The 17083-nt window shown below is 36.2% G+C and overlaps 1 protein-coding gene across 1 annotated transcript in view; it reads left to right on the top strand.

The window, feature by feature from the left end:
* The window catches only part of LOC135843848 (uncharacterized), a 49574-nt gene extending 47350 nt beyond the window's left edge, over positions 1–2224 (top strand). The window contains exons 4-6 of the mRNA XM_065361886.1: positions 545–710; positions 889–1507; positions 1716–2224. Coding sequence (XP_065217958.1) covers positions 982–1507; positions 1716–2080 — 891 coding nt within the window. The 5' untranslated portion in view covers positions 545–710; positions 889–981 and the 3' untranslated portion in view covers positions 2081–2224. The remainder of the gene's footprint in view (positions 1–544; positions 711–888; positions 1508–1715) is intronic.
* Positions 2225–17083: the final 14859 nt, after the last annotated feature.

The following is a 17083-nucleotide window of genomic DNA, read 5'->3' as shown; positions in this document are numbered from 1 at the left end:
TGAAATTATTTGGCTACAAAACAGAAACTTTTCAGTTAGAGCGTTATGCTTCTTACGTGAAACAGACTATAGCAATTTTTATAATTTTTTACGATTTTTACATAAATCTTGGCATTTTATCTGTTTTTTTCTCAGTTTTGAATTACGAGATCATTGCTTTTAGAACGTGTCCCAAATCCCTCAAAAATTTATTTCTCAAATCCCCGTACTTGATTTTTATCTGTTTGTTGGCCAATAATTTCTTCTCTGAAAAAACTAAAAAACTTTTTTTGATGAATATTACGAGCTGATAACAAATACAAATACAAATACACGCAGATTTGTGCTGAAGTTTATCAATAAAACGTTCAAAATACGAAAAATTCGTTCTGATGTTCTGAATTGAAGCAGATTTTCCCAACTCGAAAGTTACAAATGGATGATTCAAATGTTACCGAGCGATAAACCTCTGATCAAAAGCGAGCTTCGTGTCCATCCGTTCCATGTGCTCAATGAATTACTGCTTCAGCTCAAACTGTGCTATAAGATTTATCCTGATTTTCAGTTGCTTGATCTCGAAAACGAAAACGGGAGATGGAGACTGGACCTGGGACATTCGTTGTGATGTATTGAGTCCTACTCAAGCATATTGTGGAAGAACAGTGGAGAATATCTTAGATGGTTTTTATCCTCTGGAAATCCCATTTGAGAATGTAGATTCAGGAGTCGAAGTAAGTACGTAGTAGTTTGAAATGGAATTTTAAACTAATCTTCGACTCAATTTGAATTAAAACTCGATTTAGGGGGAGGGGGCTTATCAGTTTCCAAAATCGATAATCTTATCATTTCCTTCGCTGGGAATGTTTCTTATGAAGAAGTGGATGGTAATACTAGTGAAAATGTTTTCAGTGGCTGGAAGCTCATGTTGGGACTAATGGAAATTGGACTATCAGTAATTACACAATATTTCACAGGTTTCATCAATTGAAGCATTTAGTTGTAATGGGCTCACCAGTGTTACCTATAGATGTGGACAACGTAACATTCAGAGAGGAACTGAAAAGCGGGTTATTTGCGCCTTTGTCGACGTTGAAAATTTTATCTCTACGGTTTTGGGAGCCGATAGGGATTCATGAAGGTTGGAAATTTCCAAAAGGAATTGAAGAACTTTCACTGGAATTGTGTGATCTGATAGAACTAGATCTGCGTGAATATACGAATTTAAAATTATTGGATTTGAACGCTAATAAAAAATTAATCAGAATGCCACTACTATCGTCACCTCGTCCTCCACTTCGAACATTACGATTGGTGTCAAATGAACACATGAAGTTAACAGTGGAAGATATTGTCGACTTGTGTCAATTGCGATGGCTCGATTTAGAGAACTTCAATGAGTATGAAGGTCAAGGTAACACCGTATTAGCGATCTATTGCGAATGCAAGCGGATGGAGAATTATATGATTGCATTGAATATTTCGGGTCAATATTCTGACATCTTATGTGGATTCTACAGAGGTTTCAAAGGTAAGGCGTAGGTTTACAATTATCTACCCAGCTAATTTAAATTTGGGAACTTTTCTCCTGATTTATATTACAAATTTTTTCAACACAACAAAGAATGACAAAACTGAAACTAGGTAGGTACTTGAAATTGAAAAAAAAGAGGAAAAATTAAAACCAAAACTGAAATTGAAATTTGAAAACTGAAACTGTTATTTTTTCGTTTTTCCAGAACAGCAATGCATTAAGAATTACCCTAATTACCGAATCGATCATTTGATCGACTGGCATAAAAAAAATTGTTCCACGGCGAGACCAATGACCACGACTATGGAACCAGAAATCGAACCATGGCGTCCGGAACCTCACCCTGAACCTGACCCTGAACCTCAGCCGGTATCCAAGCCTGATAAACCGCCTCCAAATACGACTAAGATTCCACCTATTGTTTGCCCTTCGTGTCCTGGATGTTTCTTATGCGTTATAGGATGGTTTTTCTTTTTAGTCACTCTGTTTTCAAGTGGCGCTGCAATTGCTATATATATCGTTATCACTAAACGATTATTTTTCTTTCCAACTGTGAGTCGAAAGAAGTAAATTTTACAGGCTATGAGTTATGCTTTGATTTCAAATTGAAGTAATGCATCGTGAATGAAATGAAATTCGATTGGGTGTCGTTGAAATTGATATTTATTTTGCATTGATCGTAATCGGCGGAAGTACCCTATATGTTGAATAAAAATAGAACATTGGATGAAAATTAATCATGTTTAAAATAAACCAAGAAAGCGTGAATATAAATTACGAAATACTACGGAACGAATGTCGAGTTATTTTTTTTGTGCTAAAATTTGTGCTCGAAATACATTTTTGTCTGAATATTTGAATTTCTCATAAAATTTCAATTCACTTTTATAGGTCACAATATGAGACTTTTTTTAAAAAATCTAAATCATGACCTACATAATTTGGGCCTATTTCTTTAGAAATGTTCTAAATAAATTTTGATAGTTGAATTTCTCGCGAAATTTTAACTACAACATGTTTTCAAAAATCTTGAAGATCATGATTTAATTTTGGTTTCAAAATTCTAGGATCATGATTCATTTTTTTATCAAAATTCTTTCAGAAAAGACAGCAAGACATTTTCGTCGAAGTATTCGGATTTATCGCGAAATTTTAACCCATTTTCATGCGTTAACGAGATACTTATTCTAAAATGATCCAATTTGGAGCTGAAAATCCTTTAGAAATGTTCGAAAAAAGTTTCTATCAGAATATTCGAGTTTCTCGAAAAATTTCAACTCAATTTGATTTTCATAGGTCACAAGAAACTTTCTTTTGTTTTCACACGATTAAGGTAATTTGATTAATGATTACTAATTAGTCTCATTTAGTACGGGCACCGAACCCAAATCGCAAAAGAGTGCAGCCGGAAATATATAAAATTTTTGCGATATACAATATACATATCTAGTTATAGTCAAAAGTAGACCTTTTCCCGATCCCGAAACCATCATCACATTTTTGAGATCGACTTGCAAAACCGGTTCAGGGGTACTCAAAGTTGTGAAAATTGCCTATTTTTTTTCCTACATACTTTGGCTTATGATTCTTCACAGAAGATGGGTAGGGAAACGATTCTGGACTTGAAACACTCGTAAAGAACCACTCTTCAAATGGCTACTTAAGTACTTACTCATAGAAAATCTCGCTCAGTGATTCTCATCGGGTACATCTCCCCGACCCCCCCCCCCCATTTTGGGAGGAACGGTAAAAAGCACCTAGAAGGATAGTGCTAGGTTAATGCTGGATAGTGCACGCCCCCCTTCAACCCAATTTTTAAAAAAATTTGTGGCGGGGGGTACAGAGAAATGTGGTACCCCCCCATTCACAGAAGGGGGTTCAAAACCACCTAGAAGGATAGTGCTAGGTTAGTGCTGCATAGTGCACGCATCCCCAACGGTTCCACGTTGGTGCACTCTCTCTTCACCCCCCTTTTCTCAAAAAACTTGCGGCTGGGGGTACGGAGAAATGATTTACAAAAAAAGGGGAAGAACGTTGTATGAAAGGGTTAAAAGCGTAGTTCGATTCAGTTTCGTTAGTGTTGGTTAGTGCACACACTTATACAATTATTCCCCCTCCCCCTTCCTCCCTCAATATTAAATAAATAATTTTACACCCTATGGTCCAGTAAAATGAGCATCGAATAGGAAAAAATCGAAGTGGCAAGCTGATTTTCGGAATATTGGTCCATTTTGATGTCCTGAAAACGAATCCGAGGAGTTCCCTACTGTACCGGGTGAGCTTCTCCCCAAATTGTGGATCTTAGCCCCCCCAATCGGGGTTTGTCCAAAATCTCGAATAATACATATTGACTCTAGCGCAAAAATGGTTTAAAAAAGTGTTGTTCTACTTGTACGTCAAAATTTTCCATCAGATTAGCCATTGATCAATTTTCCAGTCCCAGGGGGGGGGGGGGGTGGACCTACGGCGCTTTGAACATAAGGAAGTTTGGAATAGCTACATAACGTTTTTAGTTAATATTTATTGTAATATTTTCAATCATTCAAAAATGGTATGGTGGAGGATCACTCTGTTTTTTTGAGGTACAGAGCGGACTACGGTGTCACCCCTCCCATCTGCCCCTCACCATTATAGTTATTGGCCCATATAACGTACGTGAAGTGAATTGAAATGTACGGAAAATTGTAAAAATGTCGAATGGAATGTTTGCGCTGCCTATTACGATTGAATTGAAAATTTCATTGTGAGAACGAGAAGGTGGGTACCTACGTAATAATATGTATTCAATGATTTATGTTCTTCCCCCATCCATCCCTTCAGGGGTGAGAAATATAAAGGAAGGTTCATTTTATGGCAAATTACATGAATCAGAACATATTGCGGAATTTTTCCAATTTGACCCATATTGAAGAAGATGGATAGGAAAAAGTTTCGGGGGCTTGGGACCCACAAAGGGGGAGAATTGATTACTTTACGTAAAAATAATGGATGTTTGAAAGTTGAAACTCGTATTAACATTCCATTCGACATTTTTACAATTTTCCGTACATTTCAATTCACTTCACGTACGTTATATGGGCCAATAACTATAATGGTGAGGGGCAGATGGGAGGGGTGACACCGTAGTCCGCTCTGTACCTCAAAAAAACAGAGTGATCCTCCACCATACCATTTTTGAATGATTGAAAATATTACAATAAATATTAACTAAAAACGTTATGTAGCTATTCCAAACTTCCTTATGTTCAAAGCGCCGTAGGTCCACCCCCCCCCCCCCTGGGACTGGAAAATTGATCAATGGCTAATCTGATGGAAAATTTTGACGTACAAGTAGAACAACACTTTTTTAAACCATTTTTGCGCTAGAGTCAATATGTATTATTCGAGATTTTGGACAAACCCCGATTGAGGGGGCTAAGATCCACAATTTGGGGAGAAGCTCACCCGGTACAGTAGGGAACTCCTCGGATTCGTTTTCAGGACATCAAAATGGACCAATATTCCGAAAATCAGCTTGCCACTTCGATTTTTTCCTATTCGATGCTCATTTTACTGGACCATAGGGTGTAAAATTATTTATTTAATATTGAGGGAGGAAGGGGGAGGGGGAATAATTGTATAAGTGTGTGCACTAACCAACACTAACGAAACTGAATCGAACTACGCTTTTAACCCTTTCATACAACGTTCTTCCCCTTTTTTTGTAAATCATTTCTCCGTACCCCCAGCCGCAAGTTTTTTGAGAAAAGGGGGGTGAAGAGAGAGTGCACCAACGTGGAACCGTTGGGGATGCGTGCACTATGCAGCACTAACCTAGCACTATCCTTCTAGGTGGTTTTGAACCCCCTTCTGTGAATGGGGGGGTACCACATTTCTCTGTACCCCCCGCCACAAATTTTTTTAAAAATTGGGTTGAAGGGGGGCGTGCACTATCCAGCATTAACCTAGCACTATCCTTCTAGGTGCTTTTTACCGTTCCTCCCAAAATGGGGGGGGGGGTTCGGGGAGATGTACCCATTCTCACTCCCTTCAGTCAGTGGTTCCCAAAGTGGAAATTTCTAAATTTCTTTTTTCAAGTCACGCAATCAATCGAGTATTACTCGGAGGATGATTTAGGAGTTGAAAAATGATCTCAGTAAAAAAGTTTGGGCATTTTACGAGGATTTCAAATAAATGTGTCAGTTTTTGCCCTAGCGTTGATAGGGGTTGAGATAAGAAGGGTTGAATGAGAAAAAACATGGTTTTATGCAATCACAAAAAATTTCTAATTTCGTTTCATACAAGCTTATGGTATATCGTTTATTATGCCTAATATTCTGTAATTTCTTGCTCCTGTGAGTGATTTCGTCACCTTCATCCCCTGAATTCCGTGAAGCATAAAACTTTTCAAATTGAAAAAAAAAGCTAAAAATTGAAAATTCATCGGGGAAAAACGGTTTTATTAAGTTTGATCAACTTTGATACAAATTGTATCAAATTTAATCCAAAAAAGTGACATAATTTTCAAACTGTACTGGGTGACCAAGAAATGAATAATGGGTTTTGATATGTTCTGATAAGCCAAAACGGGGAAAAAAATTCCCCAATGAATTGACAATCGAGAAAAAATGCTTTTGAATTATTATTTTTAGGGTTCCCCCACCATGGGGAACTCTATTAAAATCGCTATGGAGAATTCAGCGCCCCGCGTTATTTAGAAAGGTGTCTGATGTGATGCGTATTACGCTACCCATAAGACACCTTTTTACGTGCTTATAGTCTGTTCACCGAAAGAAGGGACCGAGCTGAACAGAAAATTTTCTTTTTGCGGCCAAATATTTGCGCTGCGATTGAGGCCATCATTGAGAATTCGAGGTACGCTTAGAATAAACAGCAAGAGAGTATTCAAATTTTTAATACTGAGTTTCATTTTCACGTCAATTTTCCTATTTCATTTCAACTAAATACCTCTATTCAATATTTCATTTCATTCCAGATCTGAATTTGTACTTCATTCTACATACTTTTTCGATTTATGTAACATGATAATGTGTTTTGTACTTTAAGGTAAGCGCACCCTCAGTTTTCAGTGACAATTGCATCAACTTCGTTTTTATCAGCCAACAATTATTACTGTTTATGCAATAAATTTTTCTATTAGCCGCACATTCCAATTCTACTTAAAATTTTTTTTTAAATTTCAAATTAAATATTGAAAGATGAAAGTGTTTACAATGAAGGATTTCAAAAATTTGTAAATACCTAATAGTATATTATGCAACTAGGGAGGTAATGTGATTTTCAACAAATTTTGAGGTTTATTTCCCGAGTGAAGCGAGGGAAGTAACTCAAAATGGTTGAAGATCACATTATCTCCCTTGTTCCATAAAATATTTTACGTTTTAAGGGAGAAAACCGCTAGTTTGTCCACCGAGCGGTTAGCGAGCGGGAGGTAATGTAGCGGATTATCTCCCTAGAAACGTAAATGGAAATTTAAGTTGTAGATGATGAATGGCATTTTCAAACTAACAGCTTTTCAAAATTAGTAGGTCCGCTGTTGACGCCCTGTTGTTACTAAAAATTTGTTTTTCAGTTTTGCTGAAAATTTAGAGTGCTTGAATGAACCTAATATAATGTCTATGTGTAATATAAAAAAGAATCACCAGATCGTCATTTCATTACTATAAGACGTATGAAGTAGAACAAACATAATCCAATTCCCAAGCTTACATGAATGTAATTCCCAAATAATTACTTTTGTTTGATCATATGCAAATTAAAAAAGAGAAATTCTTTATCCAAAAATGGGGAACCTTGTTGCCAGGTCCCGAGGACCTCGCTTGTTTTTTGTTTTGATGCAAAATGAAAAATTATTTCTTGTTTCATTGAAACAATCATAAACACCTATTTTTTACATGATTATTTAATTTTCTAATTTTCATAATAGGAATTTTCTTTCCTTTGATAACATCGAAATCCCTTATTCTTGGTCACCCGATATACTGTTTGATAAAATTATGTAAAAGATAGAGTTGTGTCAACCTGTTGGAGAAAAAATTTTATAAAATTGGATCAAAAATTCATCATAGTTTGATAGAATTGTGTCAAACTACATACATAATTATATCAGTTTTGATGAAAGTAATTTTACAAAATTGGATCAATTTTATCATAATTTGATCAGATCTTATCAAACTTTATCAACTTTTAATTAAAATTGTTTTATAAAATTGGATCAATTTGATCTTGAATATTTCGTTCAAATCATAATATAGAATTTGATCAACTTTTCTACTTACATTGTATCAAATTGTGTTGAAATTACATATCAGTCTTATTTTTGACATGGAGATGTTTTTTCCCCAATGGGTCAATCCGAAATTTGCGTGATGCTGTTCCACGTCACGTTGACTTTTGAAAATGTTGAAAAAAATTCAGTCGACTTTCTGACATCGTGTCAGGCTTTTGAAAAATTATAAGAAAATCAATCGACTGGTTTGAAAATTTAGGGGAAAAATTCAATTATTTTCCGTCATTATAGGTATTATTACCTACACCCAAGGTAAATTATTTTAATTTCATATAATCGGAAAATGAGTTGTTTCCTAGACAGTTTTCTGGTTGGAAAATACGTCTTTAACGCATCTAGCAAACATGCGCGGAAAGCAGTTACTTTCCTCCCTAGGGAGGAAAGTAACTGTATAATTTTTAAAATTTCAGCATTTATTTTCCTCTCATAATATTATGAAATTGAAATAGCGATTAACTTGTGCGATTTAAGTCGCTATAGGCGACAAGCACTCGTTAATCGCATACTTTCCGCTCCTGTCATTTTGAAAAATCTCAATGACTGTTGAGCCTTGACTGACATTGGTTAAATGCGGTTTTCATTCGTTTAATAGCCAATAATTTCTATGTAAAAATAATTCTGTCAGCAAAACTGAGCATAAGCCAACTCATGAAACATAAACAAACATTCGTGTAAATAAAAATACGAAAATATAATTGCAATCAAATTCCAACTCATTTTCATAATATTTCACAACTAAATGGATAATTCAAATTTTCCTGTGTGATGAACTCTGTATAAAAAGTGACCTTCGTGTTCATTCGTTTTATTTACCTAATGAAGATCTGCTTTTCACTTCAGTTGTGCTTAGGACTTGTCCTATTTCTCGGATGCTTGATCTCGAAAACCACCAGCAACGTGAAGCAATGGTACATCAACTGTGCCGCACAGAGTGCTAAGCAAGCATACTGCGCTCGAACTACCTATTCACTCAATTATACTCCGACCATTGATATGCGACAAATTGAAGTTAAACATGAAGTAAGCATTTTGCAGTTTGAAACCAATGATGTGATCAGCTCATTAAATAATATCTACCAAATAAGTAATTCCAGATCAATCTGTTAGTGGTCTCGAGTTTACTTTTTATAAATATGTACATAAATTGTCGTGGAATGTCTGAAAATGAACTGTTGTTTTATCATGTGTAGATGTACCTAGTTATCCTATCTTCAAATAAGAAAATCTATTTTTATAAAATAACCCATTCTTAAAATTGTTGAAAATAGGTTCTGTATTTAGAAGCTCATCTCTCGTTCGATGGACCATGGATGATAGACAATCTGTCAATGTTCGATCCGTTTATAAGCTTGTTAAATCTGCGCATAATAGGCCCTCCTACATTCAACACTGCAGAAATAAAAAATAGTGTGGGGAGCAGGCTCTTTGAGCCTTTGTCCCGCTTGAAAAGCTTAGCCTTATGGTACTGGAATGCGACCGATGAGTTTAACTGGAAATTCCCGAAAGGACTCACTAACCTTGAATTGGTAAAATGCGGATTCAGAAAACTTAATCTTAGTTCGTATACGAATTTGAAATCGCTGAGTGTTAGATGGAATAATTTGACACAAATGCCGATATTATCTTCTCCGCCACCTCCGCTGGAAAAATTGTATTTGGCGGATAATGATAATATCAGTTTTACAGCGAATAATCTGAAGAATTTGTGCAAATTGCGAGCTATAAGCTTAACCAAGTTCAATCCTCATCTGAACGAAACAGCCAAATTTTGCGAATGTAAAAATTTGAAGACGTTTTTGAAGCAATTTAGAATAAAAGAGGTGGAAGGTTTTGACTGCTTTGATGCGACACGTAAGATGGACAATATTGATAATCTAACGAAGGGATCTTTTAAACTGGTACTCTCCAACTTGAACCAAACGACGAAGCTGGACGAACAGATTATATTGTTCTAGAAACCTCTTTGATTAAAATTTCAAGTTCTCGAGTTCATTTTTGGATTTTTGAAAAGTTTGAAAATTCAAAAAACTGTTCTAGGGCGATGTGTCAATTTTAAAAGTTCTCTTGTAAGCTTAACTGATACGAAATGTTTTCATTAATTCAACCTATTCTGTATTTAATCGATGTTTTCCTCTCAGCTCCAATCAATTGCACACATTACCCTGTCGATGCTGTAATGCTTGAACACAACCGAGTCTGCAATTTGACCCACCATGTAACTACTCCAACAACGTCGACTATGGGATCAAATATCACAGAATCGTCGACCAAGTCAACGACTTCGAAGCCGGTTACAATTAAAATCACGCCGCGTAAAACTCCAAAGACATCATCAAAGTCACCAAATGCGGTGACGATAACGTCCACTGAGCGTACTCGTCGTACACGGCCTATGAAAACAACGGAGTTGAAGCCAACAGAGTCATTAGATCAATCAACGCCTCCTCCTTTGGTTTGCCCATCGTGTCCTGGATGTACTTTACCCGTTATCGGATGGTCTTTTTTTACACTCGTGCTGCTTTCAGCTGGAGCTGGAGTTGCTACGTATGTTGTTGTTAAAAGGCGATTGTTATTTTTTAATTAAGAGTTGAAAGGGGGTTAATTTTTGGGCTGCGAGTTATACTTTGATTTGATTTTAAATAGAAACAGTGCGTTGAAAGATTTATAATATTAGTTGGAAATTCGACACTATTATTTTAGGTGCGATTAGATTTCATTTTATATCGATCGCGATTGATGAATATGTTTGTTGAATAAAAATTGAATACTGAATAAAAAGTTGTGTTTAAAAATAAACTTGACAAGATGAAATTACAAGAAATATTCATTTTAGGTTTTGGTGCGTTTTAGTGGGAATAAAATGTACTTTAGAAAGCATCAAGGTCATTTGAAACTGCCAAAAACTGATGAAAAATAACATTAAATCGTGTTAAAAATTGAATTGAAATATGTTTCAAGCGTTACAAATTATTAAAAATTGCAATAAATTGATGAAACTTTGGAAAAATTGAACACTATTTGTATGTACATGTAGCATCGTGAAAACATGTTAAACAATGACATGACTACAAAATATAAAATACACGAAAACAAAATCTCATAAATATTTTTAAAATGTCGGTAATTCAAAATTAGAATAAAAACATCAGAAAAGCATATTGAAACTTGCCTAATTCTATTTATAATTAATTGATGAAATTCAAGCAAAATTTTGGTGAAAATTTCATAATCAAATTAAAGTGCCAGGAAAACATGAAAAAGCATTTTAAAATACGAGTAACATCCCCAGTATGCAGTCATTTTGGTACCTACTTTTTGTACTGAGCCAAAGCACACAATTCAAAAAAAATAAAATAAAATAGAAAATGAAATTTGTCAAATTTTGCGTTTAAAATGCTTCGAAACATTATCATCAAAAAAATATTCTGTTCTCTCAAACAATGTTAGCATTTCTGAAAAAAAGTAAAATAAGATGTTTTTTGGTGTGGAGGAAGGGGGAGACTCGAGGTCACTGACCTACCTGTCTAGCCCTCACTCACCCTTGAAGTCGTCTGTCTGCCTGTTTGGCCTCTCAAAGTTGCCTATACGTGCCTGTCTCCATTCCAATCGAAGTCAACTGTCTGCCTGACTGTTTTTCAAGGCCACTGACCTTTCTATTTAACCAGTGTAGGTTATCTGTCTTCTTGACTGGCTTCTTAAGGTTATTGACCTGTCTTGTCTGGCTTCTCAATATATGTAGTCTGTCAGTCTCTCTGTCTGCGTGGTTTACCTCTTGAGGTCATTGAATCGTTTGTCTGGCTCCTCAAGGTTATCTGTCTGTCTGTCTGTCTGTCTGTCTGTCTGACCATTTTAAGGTCATTGACTTTTCTACATTGCTTATCAATGTCATTTATCTGACTCTATATCATATCAAGGTCATTGGCCCCGTTTGCCAGGCATTTCAAGGTCATCTATCTGCCTTGCAGACTTCTTAAGGTCACTGACCCGTTTGTCTTGCCTCTTGAGGTCATTAACCAGCCTATCTACCCTCTCATGATCGTATGTTTGCCTATCTGGCTTCTCTAGGTTGTCGTTGTCCGTCTTTGCGTCCGGCATTTTAAGGCTATTGACCCGTCTGTCTGGTTTCCTGAGGTCGTCTGCTTTCCTGTCTGTCCTTTCAGGTCCTTGACCGGTGTGTCTGGCTTCCCAAGGTCGTCTGTCTATCTCTCTGGCTTCTTGAGGTCATTGGCCTACCTGTAAAATTTTTAAAAGTCGCTTGTCTTCTTGTCTGACCTCTGAGGTCATTGACCCGTCTGTCTGACTTCTCAAGGTTGTCTGCCTTCTTATCTGGAAGGGCATTGACCTGTCTGGCTGGTTTCCCAAGGTTGTCTATGTACCTGCCTATCTGACCTCTCACGGTCAGCAATTTAGTAATTATGTTTCAAGTTGTTATATGATTTGATTTCTAAATGTAAATGTCCACTTGAGTACGAGTGAAAATGTCAAAAATTTGTAATTTTTAAAAATTTTTAAAAGTCTAGCAGAATACATATTTGGAATTGAAGAAAATTTTTCCAAGTTCTTAAAAGCTTGATCAAATGTTGTGAAATCAGATAGGTAAGTGATTTACAAATTGTGAATTGGTCAATTTTCTGGTCATTCTTGTATGTCAAACTCAAAGTCTAACCTTATGACGAGAATTTATCGCATATTTTTTCCAAGTTCTCAAAAGTCAGTGTCATACAGGCAAACATCCCGAAGGTTTCGCTGGAAGGGAGGCGTGAAATTCTGCATCGCCCAAAGGACCTAGGTCATGTCATTAGCATCAGAACCCAAGACCACTTATAGGGTTCTACTACTGAGAGGTTGAAAATTTTCAAATTGCTAATTTTACCATTTTGGGTACTGTATGCTAAATACCAATACCATTTATGTTTATCAGTATGCAGCCCTGGAGGCTAGAGCGAAAAAACCATATATTTGTCAAAAATACCTCCTCTCTGAAAACCCATATCTCCCCTTCAGAGGCATCTCCGGAACTAATTTTTTTTTCTGAGTGATTTTCAATTCAATATGAAGGTCCCCCACTGAATTTGGCCAACATCCTCCCGCATTTTTTTTTTGCAATCCGATTTAATTTTTTGGATAACAGAAGGCTTTTATTCACATTTCACAAATTTATTTTGTTGATATTTTTAAAGCGTTGCTGTCTAAAAGGAGAGGGGAGAGGGGAAATGAGAAAAATTTCAATTATCGAAAAAAAAGATATGAGTATCAAAATAGAGGTCGAGGGTACTGGTTCTGATTTTGAATCTAGTTTGACTCTAAAATCAAAATTGAGACTTCTAAAAAGTGAGGTGATAACCTTGCGGCACGTAAAATTTCAAAAAATGTAATTTGAGTAGGTACTCAAGTACCAAATATTGTAGGTTTTGCAAGACTCTGATTCAATATGTTTGATATTTGAATCACTACCGAGCCCCCCTCGAAGCCTCAGAGGAAGGCTGGAGGCCTAAAATGATGAAAAATGCAATATTCTGGTGTTGAATTATGGCATTTTGAAGGCGTTGATTCTGATCCTGAAATATAAGTTGGACTTGAAAATCAAAGTTGAGATTTTCATAGGTGAAGTTTGGAACCAAAATTTCGAAAAATGCAAGATGGAAATCAAACTACATAGGTAGGCTAGAGCAAAAAAAACACGATTTTATTAAAAATTCCTCCACATTAGAGGACCCATATCTCCTCTCCAGGAATACCTCCGGAGCTTAAATTTTCGACATCGATTGTTTTCGCGCTAGGGTTCTTTCCAAATAGTCCGACATATGACAATAGGAGTAATTGCACGCCCCCCCCCCGCCGATCCTCCGAGACAACTTTTTTCTTAAAGGGGACATCCTAAGGAACATTTTAAAGCAAACTTGTCCAAAAAAAAGTTGGCCTTTTTGATTGACAGGTCAGCCGAAATCGCAGATTTTGGATTTCAACATAGGACTTGCGCGAAAATGTTCAAATTTTACAAAGGTAGATCGAAACATCATGCAAAAATTCATCACCTGTCAAAACTTCAAGTGCTAAAGTGCGTTTTTCGATTTTTGGTGAATTTTTGAAAATCCAATTTAGGCCAAAAATGAGGGAAAAAATCAAAATTTTACAAAATTGACCAAGAAAGCTGAAATTTGGGATATACCCTATTTTCGATATGCCAAATCGATTGGAAACGGTCTCAATCCGTTTTGAGCAGTTCTGGAGCCTCCAGCAGATTTTTGAAACTCGAAATTCCCACAAAATTCCATCAAATTGGAGTTGTAAAGCTGAAATTTACTCTAAAAACTAATTTTAATACGCTACGAAGTACTGCAGGTAAATTTCAAGTCGTTTTGAAGCCTCCAGCAGATTTTTAAAACTCGAAATTCCCACAAAATTTCATCAAATTGGAGTTGTAAAGCTGAAATTTGTTCTGAAAACTAATTTCAATACGCTACAAAGTACTGCAGGTAAATTTCAAGTCGTTTTGGAGCCTCCAGTAGATTTTTGAAACTTTGAATTTTCACAAAATTTCATCAAATGGAGATGGAAAGCTGAAATTTACTCTACACTCCAATTTTAACACCCTCTGAAGACGACTTCTGGTGGGTTCAAGTCATTTTAGAGCCTCCAGCGACTTTTTTGAAAATTACTGGAGCCTCCAGTACATTTTTGAAACTTTAAATTCCCGCAACATTAATTTATGAAATTGAGTTGGCAAGCAGAAATTTACTTCGCAGACTACATGGTGGATTCAAATAGTTTTGAAGCTTCCAGCTACTTCGAGGAAATTTCAATTTTCCAAAAAAACGCCATATAACCTTTCAAAAAGTCGTTGGAGGCTCCAAAACGACTTGAAATCCACCAGCAGTCAACTTCGTAGCGTATTGAAATTAGTTAGCAGAATGAATTTCGACTATCCATCTCAGTTTGATGAAATCTTGGGGAAATTTCAAGTTTCAAAAATCTTCTGGAGGCTCCAGTAATTTTCAAAAAAGTCGCTGAAGGCTCTAAAATGACTTGAACCCACGTGAAGTCGTCTTCAGAGGATGTTAAAATTGGAGTGTAGAGTAAATTTCAGCTTTCTGAATGTTACTGAAGTAACAGATCGAATAAATATTACTACTACTAATACTACTATCTCCATTTGATGAAATTTTGTGAAAATTTAAAGTTTCAAAAATCCGCTGGATGCTTCAGGAATTTTCAAAAAGTCGCTGGAAGCTCCAAAATGACTTGAAATTTACCTGCAGTACTTCATAGCGTATTGAAATTAGTTTTTAGAATAAATTTCCGCTTTACAACTCCAATTTGACGGAATTTTGTGGGAATTTCGAGTTTCAAAAATCTGCTGGAGGCTCCAGAACTGTTCAAAACGAGTTGAAACCGTTTCCAATCGATTTGGCATGTCAAAAATAGGGTATAATCCAAAATTTCAGCTTTCTTGGTCAATTTGGTAAAATTTTGATTTTTTCCCTCATTTTTAGCCTAAATTGGATTTTCAAAAATTCGCCAAAAGTTGAAAAACGCATTTTAGCACTTGAAATTTTGACAGGTGATGAATTTTTGCATGATCTTTCGATCTACCTTTGTAAGGTTTGAAAAATTTTCGTGCAAAGTCCTATTTTGAAACGCAAATCTGCGATTTCGACTGACCTGTCAATCAAAATGGCCGACATTTTGTAAGTAAGGCCAACTTTTTTTTGGACAAGTTTGCTTTAAAATGTTCCTTAGGATGTCCCCTTCAAGAAAAAAGTTGTCCCGGTGGATCGGCGGGGGGGTGCAATTACTCCTATTGCCATATGCCGGACGAGAACTTGGGAAACAAATTCCGTTGACTTATATACTGACATTAGGTATTTCAGATTGTTCAAAAACTTGGAAAAAAAATATATCAACTTTTGAAAATTATGAAAAAAGTTTTTGAGTTCCTGACATTATATCAAACTTGAAAAAATTAAGACGATAACCGATCAATCGATGTGAGGCTGACTTTTGAAAACTCGAGGGTCGGGAGGAGGACTTGTTCACTTTGTAATATATTAAACTTTCTAATATTGGGGGGGGGGGGTCTTGTTGATTTCTAACATTGTACGATTTTTAAAAACCTGGGACATAATCTCGTTGTTTTCCTGACTTTTTGTAAAAACTTGAAAAAAATCAGTGAATCACTCAAATAATACCTACCCCATCAAACTTTCAAAAATGACTTCCTGATATTTTGTCAGACTTTTTCCAAACTTGGAATTCTACGCACTAAGTCAACTTTCTTCGCACAGGAGACCTTACTCCCATTTTTCTAATCCACTTTCTACGCATAACAAAAAATCTCCAATAATTTATCCAAAATTTCCCAACATTGTTATTTTTCACGACCCACCCTAATCCATAACCTAACCATAAATTTCACTTCAGCGCTGCTGAAATTCATCCTATAACATCCCACCCTTTTTCATAACAAAAAAAAAGAAACCCCACCCTGTGAACTTTACCTTTATACAAATACTAGTAAACAGTCAATACATTTTATATTGTTTTCCATCCAAGTCGTACAACAACGAGTGATGAGGCAACGAAAGCGATAGATGGCGGAAAAACGATACCATGTTACTGACCCTTTACGTTGAAGAGAAAAAATTTCGTAGGGTATAAATACTCGTAGTCTGGCGTTCGTTCGTTCGTTGAACAACCTAAGTGTATTCAGCCTTAGGGTACTTACCGCCGTTCGGGTTTTCACCGAAACGAAAACCTCGTTCACTAGGTTACTGTTACTATATAGTCGTATAGATACGTACGTACGATACTCTTACACTTACCTTTTTACGTAGGTATACCCTTTTCTCTCGTAGTCGTAGGTACCTCTCGCAACCCAAATACTACAAAAAAGCTACCCTGAATGGTCCACTTTGAAAAACACCAACTCACCACCCTCCCCCCTTTCCCCTGCTGCGTCCCACACTACTCTACATAATATTCCAAAGCTATAATATAAGGGTTGCGCGCGCAGCTTCATTCTATTCTCGTACCTATGTACTACTACGTATGGGCATTTAAAAAATTATACTTATATAGTACCTATATATATATAAGCTTTATACAGTACCTATAAGCTGCTGCATTTGACGCAGACTTGCGGCGTAGTATACGTTATGTGATTTATGGTCGCTTTTTGTACGTACGTATATAAAGCTATAGGTAGGTAGGTACCTACTATACAATACATAAAGGAGAAGAGTTTGAAAAGAACAAGTGAATGACGATGAAGAAGTGCAGAGATG

This window comes from Planococcus citri, chromosome 4 (assembly GCF_950023065.1).
Source record: "Planococcus citri chromosome 4, ihPlaCitr1.1, whole genome shotgun sequence".
Classification (NCBI taxonomy): Eukaryota; Metazoa; Arthropoda; class Insecta; order Hemiptera; family Pseudococcidae; genus Planococcus; species Planococcus citri.
Note: the sequence above shows the minus strand (reverse complement) of the source record. Positions and strands in the feature narration are given on the sequence as shown.